Raw genomic sequence first — 25,626 nt, 5'->3', positions numbered from 1 at the left:
AAAACTACAATGAGATATCATCTCACACCAGTCAGAATGGCCATCATCAAAAAATCTAGAAACAATAAATGCTGGAGAGGGTGTGGAAAAAAGGGAACACTCTTGCACTGCTGGTGGGAATGTGAATTGGTACAGCCACTATGGAGAACGGTATGGAGGTTCCTTAAAAAACTACAAATAGAACTACCATATGACCCAGCAATCCCACTACTGGGCATATACCCTGAGAAAACCATAATTCAAAAAGAGACATGTACCAAAATGTTCATAGCAGCCCTATTTACAATAGCCCGGAGATGGAAACAACCTAAGTGTCCATCATCGGATGAATGGATAAAGAAGATGTGGCACATATATACAATGGAATATTACTCAGCCATAAAAAGAAATGAAATTGAGCTATTTGTAATGAGGTGGATAGACCTAGAGTCTGTCATACAGAGTGAAGTAAGTCAGAAAGAGAAAGACAAATACCGTATGCTAACACATATATATGGAATTTAAGAAAAAAAAATGTCATGAAGAACATAGGGGTAAGACAGGAATAAAGACACAGACCTACTAGAGAATGGACTTGAGGATATGGGGAGGGGGAAGGGTAAGCTGTGACAAAGTGAAAGAGCAGCATGGACATATATACACTACCAAACGTGAGGTAGATAGCTAGTGGGAAGCAGCCGCATAGCACAGGGAGATCAGCTCGGTGCCTTGTGACCGCCTGGAGGGGTGGGATAGGGAGGGTGGGAAGGAGACGCAAAAGGGAGGGGATATGGAAACATATGTATATGTATAACTGATTAAATTTGTTATAAAGCAAAAAAAAAAAAAAAAAAGATACAAAAGGAAAAAAAAAAAAAAAAACCAAATGCAGTGGACAAATTCGATGCTTTCTATTTATCGATTCAGAAATGTTCAATGGCATGGCATTTTAATACCAGTAACTTTCAGAAAGCTATTTTTATATACTTGTATTTTTTTTATACTTGCATTTTTTTAAACATCTAAAGGAGGGGTTCTCAACCTGGGATAATTTTGCTCCCCAGGAAACATCTGGCATGTCTGGAGACATGTTTGCTTGTCACAGCGGTGGGGCTGCTACTGGCATCTAGTGGATGGAGGCCAGGGATGCTATAAATACCCTCCAGTGCACAGGACAGGCCCACAGCAAAGGAGTGTCGGGTCCAAGGTTGAGAAACCCTAGCCTAGAAGGCAGAGACAGCCACTTTTCATAGCTGCAATCTTATTTGCTGAAAAAAAGTGGGGTAAAAAAAATGAAAGCACACTGGGCCTCCCTGGTGGCGCAGTGGTTGAGAGTCCGCCTGCCGATGCAAGGGATACGGGTTCGTGCCCCGGTCTGGGAGGATCCCATATGCCGCGGAGCGGCTGGGCCCGTGAGCCATGGCCGCTGGGCCTGCGCATCCGGAGCCTGTGCTCCGCAACGGGGGAGGCCACAACAGTGAGAGGCCCGCATACCGCAAAAAAAAAAAAAAAAAAAAAAATGAAAGCACACAGACAAAAACATTTTTTAGAATAAAGAAGAATTAAAAACTTTTAGAACTACTATAGGAAGGATGAGATTAATTCTACTTTAGAGCAGCAGGGTTAACCTGGGATTAATAGACTTTTAAGGGATTTCAGGGACTGTGTATGTGTGTGTACAAGTGCGGTGTGTGCATGTGCACATGTAAGGGCATGTATGCACATGTGTACCACACACACCTGCGTGTGTAATTGCTGGGAAGAGGAGTCATAGCTTTCATCCAGGTGGTCTAGGACCACAATATGTTAAGGTCTTTCAATGTCAGAGAAGTTAAATAAATTCTATCTGGGTTTATTTTCACTGAAATTTCTTTCTACAGGGGAACTCAGATCTTGTGGCAGGTCAATACGAAGGTGGCGGGAATCAGGAAAAGGCCAAGGGCTGAAAGTGACAAAATACATTTCCCGTATATCTTAGCAGGGGTGGATGAACATTATCCCTGCCAATAGGGTCACTGCAAATCCTGTTTTCTTTCACTAGTACTTGTGTCAACACTCGTTTTTGATTCTCACTGCAGACATTCAGGAACCTGGTTTTTAAATTAACCTATTTCAGTATTGAGGGTCCAAATCCAGAATTATGTTAAATACTTACAGTGCCAGAAAGCAAGTCTATGATATAACTGTAAAAGTAAATGAGTCCAGAACTACTTATTGGATACACTGTGCATTGAATATCTGTAAAAAACAAAAACAAGAACATCAGTGGAAATAGCTTCAGTCTCTATAACTTGTCAATCATAATTTGTGTATATATGCATGTATATGTATGTACATTTAGATGTCATATACAATTATATATGGATATGTTTGTGAATCTGTGATTTTCTATTTGCAATCTAAACGCCAGTGCATCAAGTACAGTACCATTTTCCCCTTTCACTATTCTCTAAATACCTGAGGATATATGTTTTTTCTATACGTTTCATACATGGGTCTACTAACAGCACAGGCTTTCTGATTGTATTGGTATTTTACGTTTTGGGGTTCATGTCTGCACATGTTTTGGAAGATGTGGTCGATATAATTATTATTCCATTTTAAGCACATCCAGTTTTAAAAGATCCCTACATGTGTGTAAATTAACAAGCAGTTTCACTTTAAAAAAATATGTTTACCTACATATAACTGACCAAGAAATTTTTTGAACAGCAATTTTAGTGACACTACATTATGCTTGAACAACTAATTCACTTCCTCTGTATCAGTCAGCTATTGCTGTGTAACAACCTTAAAGTCTCAAATGATTTAACCTCCAAACATTTATTTTCTCTTTCATGGATCTACAGTTTGAGTTCACTCAGCAGATTCAGGCTAAGCCAGGATGGACACCAGGCTCCCAGTTGGGCTGAGGTCTGCTCTACATGATTTCACTCTGGGGCCAGACTGGAGAGGCAGTGGCTACCTGGGGTGGGTGCTCTCCTCATGGCTCTTCTCATAAGGCAGGCCAACCACATAAAGCCATTTCAAACTAATATTCCACTAGACAAAAGAAGTCACATGGCCAAGAGCAATATCAATGGGGGCAGAAAGTATTCTCTGCTCACAGTGGGAAGCTTTGCAAAGTTACAATTACAGGGGAGTGACAAACTGGGGAAAATAATCCAATATACTACCCCTTCTCTGGACCTTAGTTTCCCCTTTGTTAAAATAAGAGAGTTGAACCAGTTCCTCCAAGGCCAATTCCAGCTCTGCCATTTTATAATTCTAATGTGTGTGTTCACTTATTCATTCAACAAACACTTCTTAATTACTATGCACCAGGTACATGCTGGAAATAAAATGATGAGTAAGAAATAGTTCCTGCCTTTGAAAAGCTCACCATCAAGTGGTAGAAAAGATAAGTAGGAGTTAGGTGTATATAAGGTGCTCAAATGGTTGTATGAACACAGTATTAGAGGCAAAGAGGAGGGAGACAGTCACTATTTGGAGCAGAGACAGGAAGATGGAAAGAGACAGCTGCCACTCTGCTCCTCACTCACTGTCCTCAAGCCTCGAGGTCAGCAAACTATGGCCCTTGTGCCAAATCTGGCCAGCTGCCTCTTTTCGTTAATACCGTGTTATCGGAACACAGCTATGCCCATTTGGGACGTTCCTCTGTGGTCACTTTTGTGCCACAACGGCAGTACTGAATAGTTGCAACAGAGACCATATGGCCTGCCAAGACTAAAATATTGACTATCTGGTCCTTTCCAGGAAGTGTGTCCACCAGCCACACCTGGCTTTTCATTTCCCTAATACGCTGAGTTATTCCCAGCTCTGAACCTTTGCAGATGCTGTTCCTCTGCATGAAGAAGCTTCCCCGAGCTCTCCAACAGCTGCCTTCTCCTTGTCCTCCTGGGATCGCCTTACATATCCCTGCCTTCACAGAGGGCTTGGGGCACCCCTCAGCCTCCAGTGTCCTGGTGTCTGACCTCTCAGCACCTTATCCTTTCCCCTCCCCCAGAGGTAAATTCATAGCTTATGTACCTCTTCGTGTGGTCCCTTCCTAACGCCCATCCTCTGCTATAGTGCAGTACCCTGTGGCGGTCCCTGCTGTAGCCCCAGGGCCTGGCTCAGGGCCCAGCACACAGCGGGTGCTCAATAAACACTTGCTGAAGGAATGGAGAAGGGAAGTGAGAAGAGGAAGAAAGGGACTTCTGACCCTTACCTTAAGGGACAAAGTTTACTAGGTAAGTCAAAAAAAAAAAGCACGTGTAGGAGGACGATGCAGTCAGAGGAAATAATGAGGAAAAAGAAGAGATGCGTGGTGTCCACGCTCAGAGTCCAGCTTCATTTCCTCCAAGAGCGTGGCCTCCCTCCGCCCAAGGCCCTGCTCACGGCTAAAGGGAGAACTGAACAGGCAGTGGCGTCTAGTGAGACAGAATAGCATTCAGTTCTTCTAGAAAGAAATAATACTAAAAAAAAAAAAAAAAAGCTGCATTTATTGACCACTTTCCATGGGCAAAGCACTGTATTATCTTATTTAATATTCATTTAAAATTATGAGTATTGCTTAATCATTACTTATACTTAAGTTTTCTGGATTAAATAATACAGAATTTATATTATTGTTTTCAATTATTTATACTTTAAATAATAAGTATTTATTATCTTTTAATGAGCTAAGTATTAAATAGTGTAGTACAACATTATTTGAATAATGAAACAATTATCTCACTAGTTAAATCATCACCTTTATTCTACAGATAAGGAAAATGAGGCTCACAAAATCTAATCAACTAACAGAGCTGGGCCTTGAAACCGAACCCAGGGTTTTCACATAGCAGCAAGAGATATTTATCTGTGAAATGGACATATTAGAAAATGAGAATGCAGCATCAGGCATGCAGTAGGCACTCAAAGTCAGCGTTTCCACGTTATTTTTATTTGATTTTTAAGTGTAAAAGAATTAAAACAAAAACAAATATGATGAGGAGGAATGTTTAGGGCCACAGAAGTGACTGCAGATGGGGTGTTCTTCTGGGGAAAGGAGTCATGTGATAGAAGCAGGAGGTTTCCACTTCCAGCTCCTAGCACAGAGCCTGGTACTAGAGGGTGGTAAATGAACATCTCTGGAATGACAGAAATTATCCCCATTTGAAAAAACAGGATGCCCAGACCTGACTTACACTGAGAATTCAGTAAGAAAACACAGGTCCATTACCTGCCATAGCATCTGGCAGACGACTGATGTCTAATAAACAGCAGCCTAAGAATCACCATTATCAGAGATAAAAGCCTTGAAATAAAAGCTTGAAATAAAGTCACTGGAGTCGACTGTATTATGTTTACTAAATAGTCCACTTCCCCACCCTCCATTGCTTATCCCAAATGCCTTGCTGAACCCAGGAGTGGGGAGTGACTTGCACTGGCTAGTAAGGTGTGGCAAAAAGGATGTGTGTCATCTCCAGGCAGAAGCATTAGAAGCCAGCACCTGTTTGCCATGGCTCTTTTTCCTTTGGACATCCTGACTGTCAATGGTGTAGAGAGAGGCTGCTCCCTCAGCTTGGGCTCCAGAGTGGAGACAACATGGAACAAAGCCACCACCAAACACTGATGGACATACAGTGCGAGCAAGAAAGAAACCTTTGTGGTTACTGGGCGCTGAGCTATGCGGTCATTTGTTTCTGCAGCATAACCTAGCCTATCCTGACTAATACAGTCACCCAAGACTTAGATTATAAAGATTGCTAGAGAAAGAAGCATTGTAGCTAGGTACACAATGAAAAGAACACTCCTCATGGCAAACCAGGCCTTACACTCACCTGTGCCTTTGGATGGAATGAGCACAAAGCTGCTGTTGGTGATCCTGTATCTGGTGAGCAAGACTGGGAGCAAAACCAGCATAAAGATGATCAGAAATATCACCAAATTCAGCAGTACCAGAAACCGTAAGAAGGAGAAGTAGGACTGAATTCCAGTGCCAAATTTCCCTGGAAAAAAGAAATCCAGACATCACTGACCAGGAGTATTGATACAGTACCCAGTGTAGGTTCAATCAGCCACAGAGGGCTGAACTGAAATTGGAGGATCTTAGTGGGGGAGGAAGGAAGAATAATTTCAAGGCTCTACTTGAAATTATTAAGTTTAAACTTTCCCATGTAAATCTACAATCACTCTTAAATCAATAATTTGAGATGGTGTGAGAGAGGGCTTAATATTTTCTCATAGGAATATCTAATTGACTCAGCACCATTTATTGAAAAGGCTATCCTTTCCCTAGTTAATTGAAATAGTGCTTTTGTAATTGACTATATATTTATGGACCTGTTTCTGAATTCTCTCTTCTGTTCTTTGGGTCTATTTGTCTATCTTTGCACCAATACCAGAACTGTCTCATTATTGCAATACAATAATACTTGATATATGGTGCTCTAAGTCTTTAGGCTTTCTTCTTCCTCAGGCATCCTTGGTCCTCTGCATTTCTATATAAATTTTAGAATCAGCATATTCATTTTCACACATACACACATGCACACGTGTGCAAAATGTTCTGAGATTCTGACTGGGATTACATGGAATATATAGGTCAGTTTGAGAACAAGTGACATCTTTACAATATTGAGTCTCTGATCCATGAACATGGTATATTTAGGTTCTTTAATTTCTCACAACAATATTTTATAGTTTTCGGTACAGAATTATTTCACATAGTTCTTTAGATGTATTCCTAGGTTCAATGATACTACTGTATAACTTATTTTTTAAATGTTTGTTGCTTGTATATAGAAATACAGTTGGTTTTATATATAGCTCTTATATCTAGCAACCTTGCCAAATTTACCTCAATTCTAATAGTTTGTTTTTTTAATTTTTTGTTTTCTACAAATAAATCATGTCATCTGCAAAAAAAAAAGAGACAACTTATTTCTTCCTTTCTGGTCATTGACCCTTTTTTTCCCATCATTGTACATTGGCTAGGACTTCCAGGACAATGCTGAATAGAATCTGTGATAATTAGAAGCCTTTTCCTCATTCTCAATCTTAGAAGAAAAGTTTTCAGTATTTCACCATTAAGTATGATGTGTGTTATAGAATGTTTATAGATATTTTTTGCCAGATTAAGAAAGCTCCTGGGAATTCCCTGGCGGTCCAGTGGTTAGGACTTAGCTCTTTCACATTGTGGTGACCTGGGTTCAATCCCTGGTTGGGGAACTAAGATCCCACAAGCCACACAGTGTGGCCAAAAAAGAAAAAAAAAAGAAGGCTCCCATCTATTTTTTTTTAATTAATTAATTAATTAATTTATTGGCTGTGTTGGGTCTTTGTTATGTTGCACGGGCTTCTCATTGCAGTGGCTTCTCTTGTTGCAGAACATTGGCTCTAGGTGCGTGGGCTTCAGTAGTTGTGGCTCGCAGGCTCTAGAGCGCAGGCTCAGTAGCTGTGGCACACGGGCTCAGTTGCTCCGTGGCATGTGGGATCTTCCCAGACCGGGAATTGAACCCACGTCCCCTGCATTGGCAGGCAGACTCTCAACCATTGTGCCACCGGGAAGTCCCTCCCATCTATTTCTTATTTGCTGAGAATGAGAACTGAATTTTACCAATGCTTTTTCTGCATCTGTTGGGTTAATCATATAATTTTTTTCCTTTATTCTGTTAAGGTAGTGAATTACATTCATTGATTTTTCAAATAGAAAACAAACCTTCCACCAAATAATGATTAAATTACTAAGGACAGACAGAAAGCACTCAAAGAATAAGGATGTCTGCTTGTTCTTGGTGCGGGCAAAGAACTTATATTCTGAGACTGAAGATGTGAGACCCACAATCTTTTCTTCTCTCCTTGACAGAGGTAAGGAGCTTAACTATCAATCTTTCACTTCCTGCCAGATGAGTACCTAGTCAGCCAAGAAATCACAGGACTGGAGTCACTGAAGAGAAAATCAAGGGCCCAGTTCCATGGGGAGAAACTACCTTCCAACACATAAGCCACTTTATGAATGAAAATCTCCATAAAAGCCACCACATAACAAGAGAGGAATCTGGGCATGGTGGCTAAAACCTTGGGTTCTGAAGCTTGACTGCCTGGGTTCACATTCTGGGTCTGCCTTGTTCTAGCCAATGAACTTGGGCAAGTATTTTAATCTCTCTGAACCATGCAAATGATAAATGCCTATATGAAAAATGGGTTCTTGTGAGGATCAACTGAGATCATATGAGTAAAATGTTGAACACAATGCCCAGTTCACAGTGAAGGCTGAATAAAGGTTAGCTTTTATTATTTTTTGGTCCAAAGATGATGTTCACTTAAACTTCTAAAATGGATGGTTGAAGTTCTAAGTTTCTAATGAACCCCTCCCTGGAAATAAGTTTACATTCTCCCAATAAAACAACGAAAAAAGTTCACTGAATAGATTACCACTGGTATTTTATAGGTTTTAAAATAGTAATAATGGGGGCAATAAATTTTTTCACATATCCTGCCATGTTCCTTACAAACCTTACAAAATTTCCATTTCAGCAGTTTTGAGGAGAAGCTTGTAAATTGTTTTGCTTTCTAGTAGAAACCAGGTAATCCTAAAAGGTATTTTCCCCCGGGCTCAGTTATGTCACCCAAATGTTTAATTTTTTTTTTCTAATTTTACATTTTGTCATAATTTCCAATTTTTGTACACTTGCTGTGGACTGAATTGTATATTGTTCCCCCCACCCCCTGCAAATTCATATGTTGGAACTCAAACCCTCAGTGTGATGGTATCTGGAAACAGGCCTTGGGGAGGTAACACGGTTAAGGTAAGGTCAGGAAAGTGGGGCCCTCGTGATGGGTTAGTCCCCTTAGAAGAAGAAGCAACAAAGCGTGCTCTCTCTCCCTAAGCACAAAGAGGAGGTCATTTGAGGACACAGTGACAAGGGGGCCGATTCTCAAACTTCCAGTCTCCAGAACTGTAAGAAAATAAATTTCTATTCTTTAAGTCACCCTGTCTATTTATTTTGTTATGACAGGCATACCTCCTTTTATTGTGCTTTGCTTTATTGCGCTTTACAGATATTTTGTTTTTCATACATTGAAGGTTTGTGGCAACCCTGCATCAAGCAAGTCCATCAGCACCATTTTTCCAGAGCCTTTGCTCACTTCCTGTCTCTGTGTCGCATTTTGGTAATTCTCGCAATACTTCAAACCCTCCACCGGCAAAAAGATTACAACTCACTGAAGGCTCAGATGATGGTTAGCATTTTTTAGCAATAAAGTACTTTTTAATTAAGGTATGTACACTATTTTTTAGATATAATGCTATTGCACACTTAATAGACTACAGTATCATGCAAACACAACTTTTATACGTACTGGGAAACCAAAAAATTCGTGACTCGCTTTATTATTATATCTGCTTTATTGCGGTAGTCTGGAACCAAACCCTCAATATCTCCTAGGTCTGCCTGTACTTCATCCCAATTCTCACCATTACGGGAAAGTAGGATTATTAATATTTTCAGGGCTATGGGTGTCTTTGGCAGTCTGATGAGGCTTATTGAGCCCCATCTTGGAATAACATTTTTTTTTTTTTGCGGTACGCGGGCCTCTCACTGTTGTGGCCTCTCCCGTTGCGGAGCACAGGCTCTGGATGCACAGGCTCAGCGGCCATGGCTCACGGGCCCAGCCGCTCCGTGGCATGCGGGATCCTCCCGGACCGGGGCACGAACCTGTGTCCCCTGCATCGGCAGGCGGACTCTCAACCACTGCGCCACCAGGGAAGCCCTTGGAATAACATTTTTAAACGCACAAAATACAAATGGTCATATGATGATCACAACATTATTGTATAAACTAAATTTGTTTACAAATTTAATACATGAGCATTTTCATTAACATATTAAATAACAAGATCTAGAGGCAGATCTAATCACTGCTGTAATTTCAAAGTCGTGATGAGCGTAGATGCTATTCCCAGACAACTACAACAACTGCAAGGGACAGAAAGATATCTGTGATGTTCCTGGTGACGAAGACACAGGCTCTATTAATCCTAACTGTGGCTAGTTGCTCACATTCATCACAGAAGGAAATGCTACGTTTCAGCTGGGGGCGAGTGAAAACAAAGCTGTACTTTCCTCAGGTGCGGGAGACTTCTACGGAGGAGCACGTGCAGTGTGGGGCGTGGTACCTTCTATGCTGCGAATGTCCTTCCGCCACAGCTCCAGGTGGGCTGTCATCTCGCGAGCCTTCTCTTTGAACCTCTCCCAAGACTTGCTGCTATACCGTTTCCACTGGTCCCACTCAGATAAGTACTTCATTTGGGTCTCCTGAATGTCCCTGTATTGAAAAACAAGCATGACAATGACAATGCAGTGTCATCAACCTCAGCACCACATAAAACCCCAGCTGAGAGGATGTGGAAAACCTGGAGTCCTCATACACTCCTGGTGAGAATGTAAAATGGTGTGGCCACTAGGAAGAAGTTCAGCAGTTCCTCAGAAAGTTAAACGCAGAATTACCATATGACCCGGCAATTCCACTCGTAGGTAGATACTCCCAAAGAATTGAAAACAGGGTCTCAAACAAAAACTTGTACACAAATGTTCAATGCAGCATTAATCACAATAGCCAAAATGTGTCAACAACCCAAATCTCCATCAAAGGATAAATAAACTGTGCTATATCCACACAGTAGAATATTATTCAGCCACAAAAAGGAAGGAAGTACTGATACATTCTACAACTTACATGAACCTTGAAAACATGATGTTAAGTGAAAGAAGTCAGACACAAAAGGTCACATGGTCATATGATTCCATGTATATGAAATGTCCAGAATGGCAAATCTATAGAGATGGAGAGTAGATTAATGGTTGGCAGGTGCTGGGGGGAAGGGGAACCGAGTGACTACAGACAACGATGAGGCTTTGGGGGTTGCAGAGCCACAAGATGGAAGCAGCCTGGGTCCCTGAGTGACTGCAAAGTTCCCCCTTGACCTCAACCCAGGTCTTTTATGTGAGCAAGAAATAAACTTCTAATACACTGAGATTTTACCTGTGTGGGTATCTTTGTCACAGCAGCTTAGCTTATCCTAAGTAATAAACTTTTAATTATGTGAACTCTTAAGGAAATGCATTCCATGCATAAAAAGCACCTCTTCCCAAAACATACATCATATGCCTTCCAGATGGCTGCTGGACAAACCTTAGTCTCCGTTTCTCAGAGATGTTCAGTGCGTACTTCCGAATGGATTGGTTGTCAAGGTTTTCAGTGATTTCTCCCTCCAACTGGGAGCTGTAAGCGTCTGTTGGCTTCAGCAAAGTGCCACTTTGCTTGTCCCGGGAAAGGATGGTCGTCCTCTTACGAGCAATAGACTGGTAGCTTGGCAATTCTTGAAGGAAATTCACAGGTGGAGAAGAAAAGCAACTGGAGTCCAAAGAGAGGCTCTCTGGGTAAGAAAGAAGAAAACCACCATTCACCTCAGTGAACTTAGGAACCAAAACCCAAAACTTATGTAGGAGACTTGGATCTCAGAGACCCTAACTAAACCTCACAGTCAGGAGCCTGGGCCACTGACAAAAGTATTTGTATCTTAATTATTTTACTTACCAGGTTGGTGCTCAGGACAATGAAATCTTCTGCAAAAGGGTTCACTTTCATCAGATGTGTTTTAAGTTACATGATACCTGCATTCTAGTGTTTGGCTGCAGGCACTTGCTAGGTGTGTGGCTTTGAGTAATCTAACCTCTGTTTTTCATTTGGCAAATAGGGCTAGTGACATTTGCCCCAACTATCCTCACACAGTGTAGGGTATCCACTGTATGGGATAAAGCTCTGAAAAGCATAAACTGCTTTGCAAACGCAGAGCGATAACAACATCATCAACGACAATAATAATAACGGCGTTTACGGAGCACTTCCTTTGCACCAGGCAGTCTGTTAAGAGCTTCATGATCACTCATGGGATGTGGGCTGGCCTTATTATCTGCTTGGACCAACAGAATGCAACAGAAGTGATGCTGTGCCAGTTCTAAGCCTAGCCTCAGGAGGCCTTGCCAGCTTTTGCTGCTCTTTGGACGCCAGCTGCTGCCTTGTGAACAAGCCCAAGCTAACCTGCTGGAGGATGAGATCAGGTAGAGCAGGGATGATCACCCCAACCGAGACCATCCCAGGCCAGCCTACAGCCAGCTGTTGCCCAACTGACCACAGATGCTCACACGTACTGAGGTAGGTACTATTATCATCCCCATTTTACAGATGAGAAAATAAAGTCATTCATGGGTTCTCCAACCCCTTGCCCAAGCCCTCGAAGCCCTGCATGATCTGACTCCTGCCCGCCTCTCCAGCTCCTCAGGCTCTCTGACCTCCAACCTATATTTCTCAGGATCCTTCATATACTAAAATGGGCCTGTGTTCCCTCCTCCTCAGAGCCTTTGTGTATGCTGTTCCCTCTGCCTGGAGTGAACTTCTTAGCTCCTACTCGAATGCCACTTCCTCAAGGAAACCAACCCTGCCTCACTGCACTATTGTAGGTGTCTTATTACACATTTTCCCACACACAGTAAGTCCTTCACAACACTTATCACAATCTATAACCTTATATTTCTTTGTGTGACCATGTGAGTATGTCTGTCTTACCCAGTGGACTGTAAGTTCTTGGAGGGCAGGGACTGTGAAGATTTCCTCACCATTGCCACGCAGAACCTAGCAGCATCCCTGTCTCAGAGTAGTTCAATAAATACTTATTGGATAGATGGATGAGTGGATGACATTCGTAATTTGCCCATGCTTAGAGAGCCTGGGGGTGGGGGCATTGGAAACAGAGCCAGGTCTGCCTACTCAAGAATCTCTATTAACTATACTTCAATAAAAATAAAAATAAAAAATAAAAAAAAAAGAATATTCACTCTGCTACATCAGACCACAGCTGGAGGCCAAGTTTTGCTGTGCCTTGTGCAGAGGTCCGAGGAGGAAGAGCTTTCTGTTGAAGATGAGGAACGAATGCCACTTTCAGGATGTATTTTATACTTGATCCGATTTTAGTTTGGGAAGACCATCCTGAATGGAGACAGGACATGGAAGGAGGAGGTAGGAGGCAGCTGTGATAACCTAAGCAATTACCCCTCCAGGCAGCAAAGCTTGCTTGGGTTTGAATCTGGGGTCTGTCGATTACTAGCTGTGTGTCTTTGGGGAAATTACTTAACCTCTCTGAGCTTCCGTTTCCTCATCTCAAAAACTCATTCATTCACCAAATATACCTATCATGTGTCAGATCTGGAGCTAGGGATACTACAGTGAACAAAGTAAACACCCTACTCACATGGCACTGAGGCTAAATAGAGGGGGTGTGTGAGCCCTGTGGATATTTGGGGAAGGGCATCCTGGGAGACAGAAACAGCAAGTGCAAAGGCCCTGAGGCAGGGGCATGCACAGCATGCTTGAAGAAGAGCACGGAGGCCTAGTTGGGTGGGGAAGAGTGAATGAATGGGAGCCTCGAAGGCTCTTTTGTTGGTGGCCCCCAAAGAGCCACACCAGCCCTCTGTGGTCTCCTCCCCTTGAATCTGGGCTGGACCCATGACTTGTTTTTAACCAAAGGTCGCGAGAGAACTGATACTCTGCCAGTTCCAGATCCAAGCCTTAAAAGGGCCAGGAAGCTTCTACTTTGCGCTGTTGGGAGCCTGGGGCTGCTGTGTTAGAAGTCCAGAGATGCTGCTGACACAACCACGTGGAGAGAAAGAGGCACCAAGGCTCCAAGGAGGACGACCAAGGAACTGGCTGACAGTAAGAATCAAGGTCCCGGCTTATGACCCCAGCAGGCCGTCGCAGCCGGTCCCCAGCCACCCTGGTCATCCTCGCCAGGCCCCACCATGGGCATGAAAAGGTCACTGGATGCTCAGACCCAGCAGGTAGGACACAGAGCTGAGCAAACTGTCTCCTCTGTAGCCTGCTCATTTCCTGATGCACAGAATCAGCAGAAACAATAAAATGGCTTAAGCCATCACATTTGGAGCAATCTATTAAGCAACAATAGGGAGCTGGGACAGGAAGAATGGAAAGCAGGGATCACAGAGGTGGCCAGGACAAACCAGGTCAGACTCTGTGGGCTGTGCTATGACCCTTCAATGTGGCAGACGGGCAGCCACCCGGGGCTCTGGGCCAAAGCATGTCGTGATCTGACCACGTTTCAAAGGATCACTCTGTAGGCTTCAGGGCTAAGGACGAGATCCATCACAGGAGTGCCAGCTTGTGAGAATCAAAGGCGATCATGCAGGCAGAAACACTGAGCACAGCCCTGCACACAGTGGGCTCTGTAAATATACTTAGAGCTAACAGCGAGGGAGCGCTGGGGGGAGGGGACCGGCCAAGGCCTTGATCCGAGTTGGAGTCTGATGGTGCAGAACTGTAATCCTTGCCTCTCTGATGGGCAAGTTCACATAGCAGAACAGCTGTCCCACTGCTGATGACACGGACACGCGTCTGGAGCCCTGCCAGTCACCAAGGGCAAGCCGGCAAATCTGGCTCAACCTTTACTCCCGGCCCCAGCACCCCCTGGGGGCATGACACACTTCCATTAGTAACACGGCTCCCTAAGCAAACATGGGGGTCCGGGGTTGGGGTGGAGGCTGAGGGCTAGAGGCTCAAAGCCCGCCGCTCCTCCCTCTGGCCAGCAACAAAGGGCTGTTATTAACCAGAACAAAGGCCTTTGAATATGGAGCAGCACTGACCCACTGAATATTCAGCAACTGCGGGGTCGGGGACCCAGGGCTGGAGCTGGAGACGGGTTGGCTTGTCACCCACTAGCCAGGCCACCCAGGAGAAACAAAGACCGCCTCTGAGTCACATGTTTCTCATCTCAGGAATGGAGGATATAATACCATGACCTCAGCAGCGTGATCATGAGGACAAATGTACCAACAACATAAATAATACTGCCTGGGAATTTGTGAGCACTTACCTTGTGCCAGGCTATTTGAAGTACACGATATGCATCACCACACTCAATTCTCTGAGCTACTCATTGAACAGAATTATCCCATTTTACAGATGAAGAAAGTGAGGCTCGGAGGGGTTAGGTGCTTTGCCCACTCACACAGCTAGGAAGTGCAGGAACTAGGAACCTATCACAGGTCTGTCAAATGCCAAAGCTGTAGTCTTTACTATGAGACCACTTCGTGGGCCATGGATTTGCAAGTGCTTTGTAAACAATAAAATGCCACACAAACTAATCATCTGATTGTTCGTGCAGCCACACCACAGGAAGGATACATCCTAGTCACATTTCCCAGCAACAGCCTCTGATGGAAAACTCTATTTTCAAAATGGCCATCACTGAAGAGGAATGCTTTTTCCTTTTCAGACATCCTTGGGAAGTTCTCCATCTTCAAGTTAAAAAAAAAATCACAACTATACCCTTGAACACAAGCATCATTATTTTTATAGCTGGTCCACTTCCAACCCTTTGCATATAGGACCACACACTTTTCAAAGCATGACATCACCGAATTTCTCACACCACCCTGAAGGGAAGGCTTTGCTGCCCTGGCTTTTCAACAGGGAACCTGAGGCCTGCAGAGATGGCGGCTTGCCCAAGGCTTTGATGTCAAGACAGACTCCTGGTTCTACCGATTCTTAGAAAGGCAGGTGGCATCACCTCTCCTAGCCTTGGTTTTCTCATCCTGAGAGGATAAGAATGGCTCACTAGAGTTACTGTCGGACGTTCTCCTGAGTTGATCATTTAAGCCTGTGGTGTGTAGGCTGCTTGATGACCATTTGCATGGGAGGCTGGAGCATGTCTCAGATACTGGGCTGCCTCCATCTAGGAAGGCCTAGAATCTGTTTGGCCCCTGGAGTCAGATTTCAGCAAGCAGGAGGCTACTTAGGTGGGAGGATGACTGGGTAGTTATTACAGGAGATATGGGGACAGGGGCAGGGGTAACTACTTCTGGTATCTGCTGTTCTTCCAGGTTAAGGACAAAGTTAGTCTCTCTGAGGCTTAGAGCAGTGCCTTGCTCACAGAAACCTCTCCACCTGGAGAATGAATGAATGGATGAAAGAATGGGCAGAGGCAGGCACATCTGGAGAGCATCCTTAGGGCCCAACTTTCTTGGCAGCTCTTTCCACAGGACACCAAATCCTACCAACGAGCACAAACATTCCCAGAATGTGGGCACAGGCCAACTGTGACCTAAATGGCACCAAAACCACCACCAGCCTCCCTCAAGAGCTTGCCAAGAACCTAGCCTGGCCGTATTTGGTGCTGGCTTCACTTCAGGGTTTTTCTTCCCACTCACAGAATCATGGAAACTCTGGGGAAGAAGGGACCTTCTGGGTCATCTGGTCCAGGCAACCGGCCAGCTGCTGTGGGAATTAGTTCTGTTTGATACCTTGCATGGAGTCCCTCTCTGTGTGGGACTCTGGGCTGGGGGCAGGGGCTCTGGAGATGATGAAGGGTCTCAACCAAGGAGCTCACAGTGCAAGGGATCTGGTTAAAGCTTCTATGACATTTCTACCAAGTGCTCAAAAACCTCTGAGGCCAGGGACTCATCAAGGCCCTACTCCTGGCAGGACCACCCAACCACCCATCCATTCATTCACTCATTCACTTGAAAAGATTTACTGAGCAACTGCTACGTGCCATGCACTGTTCTAGGACTGGGACGCAGCCTTGAATATGACACACAAACTCCCCCTGCCTCTGGAGGAGACAGACAATAGACAAGTAAGAACAATATATTTCAAATGGTGATAGATGCCTGGAGAAAAATAAAGCAGGGGTGTATTTGAGCAAAGCCTGAAGGGAGGGAGGGAAAGAGCCACATGGTTATCTGGAGGAAGAGCATCCAACAGAAGATAGAGATGAGCAAGTGCAAAGGCCCTGAGGCAGGACTGTGCCTGGTCAGTTCGAGGAACAAGAAGGCCAGTGTGGCTGAAGGACAGTCAGCAGGGAAGAGAGTAATGGGGTAGGAGGTTGGGGAGAAACAGGCCAGGCCTCATGGGGCCTGTGGGCCATGTTGTTACCTTACTTGGGTAAGGTGGGAACTAAGGGGGGGGTCTCAGCAGAGAACAATATGACTCAGATGTAACAGGATCTCTCTGGGCAGCCATGTGGCAATTTCTGTCCTTGAGCTACACAGGTCGGCATGGCTACAGCCCATGGCAGGGCATCATGTGTCAAGTGGCACCATCCTGCAATGATGGAAATGTTCTATAATTGTACTATTTAACATGGTGACCACTAGCCACTTGTGGCTACTGGGTTACTGAAATGTGGCTGGTAAGACTAAGGAAATGAATTTTTAATTTTATCAGACTTTAGTCAATTTATATCTTACAGCCACGTGTGGCTAGTGGCTTCTGTACTGGACAACACAGAGGGGCCTTTTTCACAGGAACCCAGAACCTAGTCTGAGAGGGGAGGAGCCAGGGCCTTGGGAGCCTCCTCCATCTGCCAGACTTCAGAATTGCAGGGCTGGGGGGACCTGCATGAGTCACACCACCTGGCACCTGGGTGGGGCCTGGGGAATGACTGGGTCCCAAGGCTTTATGACCAGACAAGCAAACAGTCTTCAGGAGCAGTGACTAACTGAGCAATCAGATCCGTGCTGAGCCCAGAACCCAGGTCTCCTGGTTTCTAAGCCAGTAGAGCATCCGGTGGACTGTCCATGGAGCTGTTACTGTGATTCTGTCTGTCTGAGGAGGTGACATGACACGTGGTTAAGAGCACTGGCTCCAAAGCCCGCTGCCTGGATCCTAACCCCGGCTCCACTTGCTACCCGTGTGACCTGGCAAGTTTCTTGACCGTTCTGTGCCTCAGTTTTCCCACCTGTAAAATAGGGGTAGTAGTTCCCACCTCGCCCAGCCATCCTAAGGCTATTAGATGGCTATTGTATGTCAAGTGCTTAGAAAAGAGGGCAGCAAACCCTTTCTGTAAAAAGCCAGATAGTAAATACTATTTACCACACGGTCTCTGTCACAACTATTCAACCTGCCATTGCAGTAGGAAAGCAGCCATAATGCATGACTGTTTTCTTTTTTTTTTTTTTTTTTTTTTTTTTTTTTTTTTTCTGTACGCGGGCCTCTCACTGTTGTGGCCTCTCTCGTTGCGGAGCACAGGCTCCGGACGCACAGGCTCAGCGGCCATGGCTCACGGGCCCAGCCGCTCCGCGGCATATGGGATCCTCCCAGACCGGGGTACGAACCCGTATCCCCTGCATCGGCAGGCGGACTCTCAACCACTGCGCCACCAGGGAGGCCCCATGACTGTTTTCTAATTAAACTTTATAAAAATACGTGGTGGCCCAGATTTGGCCCATGGGCTGTAGTTTGCAGACCCCTGGCTTAGGGCAGTGCCTGGCACATCGTGTTACCTACTTGAAGCCAGGACTCTGGTTATTTATTGACGAACTTGATGTACATGAAGATTTAAATCTGCAGTGGCGAGGGGGAGGAGGGGGTGTCCTCTTGCTAAGGACCAAGCTACTCCCTATGTGGAGTGCTTATCTTCCTTGGCTAGGACCTCTCCAGAAAAGATTTCCAACTTTCCTGGAAGTGACAATGACCCAAAATTCGCCTTTACTGAGCATTTACCATGTGCCATGATGATGTCAAATCCTTTACCTAGCTATCTCCTGTGATCCTCAGGATGGGCCCTTCTTATGTATTACCCTTATTTTGCAATATGGAAAGTTCAGAGAAGACAGGACCTTTTTCCAAGGTCAAGTTAAGGTCTGAACCATGAGGGCAATGACCTCAGCATGTCTTACTCACTCTTACACCCCTAGTGATTAGCATGGGGCTGGCACATAACAGGGACTCAAAAAACATGTCAAATTAATACACGGACACGGTAGCTCTATTCACAACATTAACATCCGTCTGTTTCAGCAGCTTGTCAAGTAACATCTCAGGGCCTCAGTTTCCAGGGGGATAAAATGGGTAAATAACACCTACTACACTGAGTTGCTCTGAGGAATTAAAGAAAGTTACCCACTTGAGTCCCAAATCAAATTGCTGACGGAGCCTACTGACCCTCAGGGACCGGCTCCTGCTAGCTGACCTTGTCCCATCTCCTCTCCAAGCTCCAGCCCAAGGCTTCCTCAGATACATGGAGGCCATTCCCACCTCTGCCCTTTGCTCTTCCTGTAGCCCCTCCGAACACTCTTCCCACCGGGGCTTCCCATTCACCTGCACTGGCTCCTCTATATCCTTGGGCCTCAGCTCAGCGGTCCCCTCCTGGGAGAGCTGTCCAGACGGGCCGCTCCCCCTCTCTATCTCATCACCTGCTTATTTCCTTCTCAGCACCTATGCTTAGCTGTCTCTGACCCATTTCCCTCCACCTGTTTAGGGTCTCCCCTGCTGGACTAGAAGCTTCGTGAAAGCACGTCCCTTGCCTGCCTCTTTCATCCCTAGGCCCCTCGCCTGGTGCGTGCTTTTGGCTCAGGATCAGTTCCCCGCCTTCTCCCGGTGGGAGTGGGAAAACACAGAAGGGCTGGGTGGTCCCACAGCCAAACAACGCACCTTTAAAAAGCAGCCAGATTGCAACAAAGTTAACAACACTGAAAAGTCATTTCCCCCTTTTATCCCTTAAATTCTTCACTTCCTGAAGAAAAAACCAAACAAAAAAAGCCACTGAGGGCCTCTGGCCTTTGGGCCTAAGCCGGGCCTGAACTGCTGGGCAGACAGAGCTCGGCCTCTTCCAGACAGAGGGGAAAAAAATAACTCAGGTCACAAGGCTGGCTCACTGTGGCCTGTGTCCAGGCCTGCACAACAGCCCTCCCGCCCAGGACACCTCTGATGAGTAACCTGGATGAATGGACTTAGCAGATAAAGTAAAAAACAAAAAACACTGCAGGTCAAATGGTTACTTGTCTTCAAATTTCCTGAAATCGGTCAGACTAAAATAGCCCACGGAATAGTTGTTTAACTACATTAAGAATCTAACAGATACCTCCAGAGCGTATAGGCACAGAGCATATGCAGTCATCAAACCTGGTAATACTGGGGCTAGAGAAGGCCCTAATCATCATCATAATAATACCAAGAGCGACCATTCAAGTGCACAGCGCCTGCCCACAGGTGCTAGATTCCTGACATGCTTATCTCATTAAATCCTTTCAGTGACCCTAGCAGATGGGGGTATATGAAAATATTTTGGAACTAGATAGAGGTGATGGTTGTACCATATTGTGAATGTACTAAATGCCGTACACTTTAAAATGGTTGATTTTGTTATGTGAATTATGCCTCGATCCCCGCCCCAAAAAAGTCACTGCATGCATGCTAGCCAAAGGACTCCTGACTGAATGAGCATGTAGTCATACTACACATACTGTACACATACATCTACTGACTGGTATGAAGTACTGACAGACTGGAATATGGTAAATATTTGACAAAGGGAAAAAACCACGCAGAGTCACTCCATTCAATAAACACAGAACACGCCAGGTACGAGGGGCAAAACGCCCTGGGAGACAGCAAAATGTCTCATGGTCACGGGGTGGGGAGGCGTTGCCTCTTGCGAGGAGGGGACATTCCAGCTGAGAGCAGAAGTGTGAGGAGCTGGCTGTGGGAAGAGCAGGGGGAAGGGTGTGCCGGCTAGAGGGAACAGAGGCTGCAAAGACCTGGAGGGAAGCGCTGGGGCCTGGGAGGGGTGGGGAGCAGGTGGAGAAGCAGGCCTCTCTCGAGGCCCTGGAACAAGGCGGTCCTCCGGCTTTCACTCCTGTCAGAATCTCCACTTTATAGATGGGGAAACGGAAGCTCAGAAAAGGCAGTAACTTGCTCAAGACCACAAAGCTTATAAGAGGCCAAGTCGGTGTCTGAACCTGGGTCTGCTTAATTCCAAAATCCCTGCTCTTCAAAATGATACAACTCAAGAGAAGTGAGAATACAGTTCAAGGGATACTTTGACAGGGCGAGGCTAGCGGGCTCTGTGGGTACAGAGACGGGACACGGTCTAGCCTGTGGGAGGGGAGGTAGTCAGGGAAGGCTTCCAGGAGGAGGTGACACCAGACTGAAAGATGAGAAAAATAGTATGCCTTATAAGGAAGTAAAGTAATAGACTCATGGTAGAGGGAACAGCAGGAACTTCTCAGGCTCAAAAAGTAACATGGGAACCGTCAGGCGGGGGTGGGGGTGTGTGTGGAGATGGAAGCTAAGATGGGGACCAAATCACTAAGGGCATCCTTTCAACTAGTGTTTATTGAAGGCCTCCTATACACCAAGCACTGGGCTAAGCAGGGGATGCCATGGTGAGCCAAACAGGCCCAGGCCCTGCCCTGCTGGAGCTTACCATCTAGTAGGAGAGCAGAGACATCATAACAACAGTTAACACTTACATGGGCCATGGCAGCCACTCCCCAGGATGGCCCCCTATGATCCTCCCCTCCTAATATTCACGCCTCTATACAGGCCCCATCCACACTGAACAGGGCTGACCCATGTGAACAATAAAAACAACACAGTGTGATTTCTAAGACCGGCTCATAAAAGACACTACAGCTTCCACCTTGCTCTCTCTTGGATCATCTGCTCTGAGAGAAGCCAGCCACCATGTCTCGAGGACACTTAAGCAGCCCTCTGGGAAGTCCACACGGAGAGGAACTGAGGCTTCCTGTCAACAGCCAGTGTCAACTCGCCATCCATGTGAGCGAGTCATCTTGGAAGGGATCTTCCAGCTCCAGGCAAGCCTTTGGATGACTACATGGCTGGCTGACACCATGACTGCAATTTTGTAAGACAGACTGAGCCAAAAAAGCCTAGATAGGTCACTCCCCAATTCCTGACCCACAGAAACCGTGAGCTAAGTGGGTTCTAAGCCTCTAAATTTTGGGATAATTTGTTCCAAGGTATAGATAACTAACTTAAGCACTTACTTATGTATATAAGTAAGTTATGAGTTTATTTATATAAGTAAGTTATTTATATAAATTAATTATCTGAATCCTCATAATGGCCTCCTGAAGTAGGTACTTTCGTTATTTAATACATAAGGAAACTGAGGCACCAGGCACTTAACTGCCTTTCCCAAAGACAAAACCAGTGAATGGGAAAAAGAGGATTTGCATCTGAGAATCCAGAGTCTAGACTTGAAACCACTACACTATAGCTGCCAGCATGGCTGTGGGTATACTCCATCATTCATTCATTCATCACAGGTTTAGTACCTACCACGTTCTGGACACTGTTCTAGGTCCTAGGGGAAAAAGAAAAAGCCCCTGATTTTCATGGCACCCACATTCTAGAAGGAGAGATAGCTAATAAACCAGGAAATGATCAAACCACATGACTTCAGATGGTGCTAAGTGCTTTGAAGGAATAAGCAAGGTCAGGGTAAGAGATATGGGGGCACTTCTCCAGACAAGATGACACCAGAGGTCTGCCTCTTTGAAGTGACATTTGAGCAGAGACCTGACAGGAGCAGAAAGAGGCTGCCATATGAAAATCAAAGAGAAATGCAGGCGACAAGAATAGCAGGTGCAAAGGCCCTGAGGCAGAAATGACCTTGATATGTTGGAGGAATGAGAAGGCAGTCAGTGTAGCTGGAGCAGCATGGGCTAAGGTAAGGCTGTAGGTGATGAGAGCCTGCAGAGGTGGGCTGGGGTCCTTGTTGGCCTTGTTGGAGGCCTGGAGCTTGTTCTCAGAGCAGTGGGAAGTCACTGAAAAGTTTTAATTAAGAAGGCAAGTATTGTCTACTCAGCCATAAAAACGAATGAAGTAGTGCCATTTGCAGCAACATGTATGGACCTTGAGATTATCATACTAAGTGAAGTAAGTCAGAAGGAGAAAGACAAATACCATACGCTGTCACTTACCTGTGGAATCTAAAATATGACACAAGTGAACTTATCTGCGAAACAGAAACAGATTCACAGGTACAGAGAACAGACTTGTGGCTGCCAAGGGGAAGGGGGGTTGGGGGAGGGATGGATTGGGAGTTTGGGACTAGCAGATGCAAACCATTATATACAGAATGAATAAACAACAAGGTCCTACTGTATAGCACAGGGAACTATATTCAATATCCTGTAATAAACCATCATGGAAAAGAAAAAAAAAAAGAAGGCAAATGTTGTTATCTGTTTTATCATTAAGAAGGATACACATTTCCCATTTCTGTAAACTAGACACCCTGTGTCTCCTGACCCCTTCCAACTGTCCTCCCAAGATGCTCATACAGTGTGTCATGGTTTACAAACTGCTGCAAAGTTATTAACACAGTCCCTTCTGAGCCTCCCACTCATGCTGGTGGGTACAAGGTCATAAAATATCATCTGTCCAAGGGACAGGGAGAACCTTTTGATTAGAGGCGCTAGTTACAATACTCATAAAAAGATGCTCAGAGATCCCCTTGAACACCCAGCAAAGATCCAAGGAAGAGGAATCTCCTTGCCTTCTGTATGGGAAACCAGGGTTGGCATCTTAAATGTGATGAACTGTGATAAAATGAGAAAGATAAATAAAAAATCATGTGGAAAATACTTGAATAGCTATTACTGAAAGGCTGAAATTGAGTGATGCCAGCACTATTAATACTGCATTAGAAAATAATTAGCATCAAACCCAGTCTTTTTTCTGATTCCTGAGCAAGTTCCCAGAGTTTGAGTCTCTCTAGGTGTTTTTTCTCTTTTCCTTCTTCTAGATGTTGAGATCAATCCAATCAGAGGGGCCCAACGCCCAAATCTACACTCATGCTTTACTGTATGTAGATCCTTGTAACAAAATTTCTATTCTCAAATTGAAATAGAAAAAACGCTGCAGATAAAACTCACAGTGGGGAAGCTGAAGCCAAGGTACTAGGTATTGGAAGCACTGTCCACACACACACACACAAAACCTCACAGTAGGGTCTTGTGTTTTGTTAAGGGCAAATATAAGATATGAATGCTGCAAGGAAGCCTGCCTAGGTACTGGCAATTTTTCTATCTTGACTGAGTAGCGGTTGTACACATTTATGTTAAAATTCACAGAGCTGTACACTTCACTCTTAAGTTTTACCCAATAAAAAAAGGGAAAAGCATACACTTGCCTGGCTACCACTGATAGTGCCTTTCCTGTATCAAGCACTGCGTTAGGCACTTCACACATTTTTCTCTCAACTAATCCCACCAACATCTTATTCCCATTTTACTGCTGAAGAACCTAAGGTTCAGAGAGAGCAAGTCACTTACACAGCAATAATAATAATAATCACACAGCAATAAATAGCCGAGGCAGAATTCAGTTCTAAGTCCATCTAATTGTAAAGCCTCATATGTTTGGGAGGCGGGCACCTGGTATCAGAATGTTAGGGTTGACAGAGATCTCACAATCTTTTCATTTAACATCTAAGATTATTTTGAGACTAGCCCGGAATCCCTCGACCAGCTTTTGGGAAGGCAAACTCACCACTGTCGAGACTCTCATTCTAGTGCTCCTTTTGGTAGAGCATGCGCTCTCTGAATGGGGTGAGGATGGGTTGGAGGAGGGAGACCAGCAATAAGAAAGATCCGCTTTCCCCCAAGCCGGGAGGTGGGGAGGGGGCCGGGCCCGCGCCGAGCTCCCAGCACCTCGCGGCCGCTTGCACCCGCCGGCCGCCTGAAGCCGGGTCCGCGCCGCCCTACCTTGGTGGATGAAGGCCTGCCTGCTGGGCCTGCCGGGCGGGAGCGCACTGGCACTGGACTCGCTCATGGCTGCGCCGCGCGCCCCCGAAACACCGCTGGAGACCCGCTCCGGCCGCCGCCCCTGCCGCCGCCGCCGCTTCCCGGCCTTCCCTCCCAGAGCCGGGATTCCAGATTCCGGGGCTGACGTCACAGCGGCGGGGGCGGGGCGCCCGGCGGCCCTTCCCACGCCCGCCCGCGCTGGACCACCGGAGCAGCCCTGCGCTCAGAGGCGAGGTGCAGCCAGGAGGCAGTGGGAGGGTACGGCTCCGCCGCGTCGGGGACCTGGGATGGGAGACGAGGCTGGAGAGCCGGAGAGACCCGGGACAGCTCCGTCCAGCGGCCGCGAGGAGGGGAGACCTCCCAGATTTTAAAAAGTGTAATAAAAATAACCAAGACGCCGAACAAGTGTATCTAGTAAGTTACCATTTGGGTACCAAAAGGAAAAACAAGAGGGTGGGGGGAATATATTTGTACATGTTTGTAAATGCATAAGATATCTCTCGAGTGGGGAGCTGGGAGGCCTGGGTGAGAAAGGTACGAGGGAGGGTTTTTCACTACGTGCCGTGTTTGTCTTTTAAAATTTGCACCTTATCCACGTTTCATCTCTGCCTCTATCCAGGTACAGCTTAAGAGATAGAATGAAAAGGAATTAGCAGATATAAATAAGTGCCAAATAATTAAAGAAATGTAATTGTATATACATTTGTATACAAGTAACTTCCAAATTAAATAAATGGGAAGTGTAGATAAATCGCCTATGCAGAAAAATTCTAAATAATTTATACAGCTACTTCAAGGAGGTGGAGCCTGACTCCCCAGTCTTTTAAGTGTGGGCTGCACACAGTGACTTCCCTCCAAAGAGGACAGTATGGAAAGGGAGGGCGGGGCACAGCAAGTAACTACCTGAATAATACCTGACAAACACTTTCTCAGACAGATGATCCAGGTCAACATCAACAGTGATGTCATGTTGATGGTATGCACCCTTGATATGATGTGATGGGAATGACACTCTACCTGTGTGGGTCTTTCTCCCCAAAACCCATAA

At 45.4% G+C, this 25,626-nt stretch overlaps 1 protein-coding gene across 2 annotated transcripts in view; it reads right to left on the bottom strand.

The window, feature by feature from the left end:
- Positions 1-24,643, bottom strand: part of TMC7 (transmembrane channel like 7) — a 57,875-nt gene extending 33,232 nt beyond the window's left edge. For both annotated transcript variants that reach the window (XM_082645882.1, XM_082645883.1), the window contains exons 1-5: positions 24,540-24,643; positions 11,143-11,386; positions 10,127-10,275; positions 5,787-5,954; positions 2,135-2,217 (exon numbers count right to left, since the gene is read on the bottom strand). In XM_082645882.1, coding sequence (XP_082502008.1) covers positions 2,135-2,217; positions 5,787-5,954; positions 10,127-10,275; positions 11,143-11,386; positions 24,540-24,606 — 711 coding nt within the window. In that variant the 5' untranslated portion in view covers positions 24,607-24,643. The remainder of the gene's footprint in view (positions 1-2,134; positions 2,218-5,786; positions 5,955-10,126; positions 10,276-11,142; positions 11,387-24,539) is intronic.
- Between the last annotated feature and the right edge of the window lie 983 nt (positions 24,644-25,626).

This window comes from Mesoplodon mirus (assembly GCF_964341445.2).
Source record: "Mesoplodon mirus genome assembly, chromosome: 15".
NCBI classification, from domain to species: domain Eukaryota; kingdom Metazoa; phylum Chordata; class Mammalia; order Artiodactyla; family Ziphiidae; genus Mesoplodon; species Mesoplodon mirus.
Note: the sequence above shows the minus strand (reverse complement) of the source record. Positions and strands in the feature narration are given on the sequence as shown.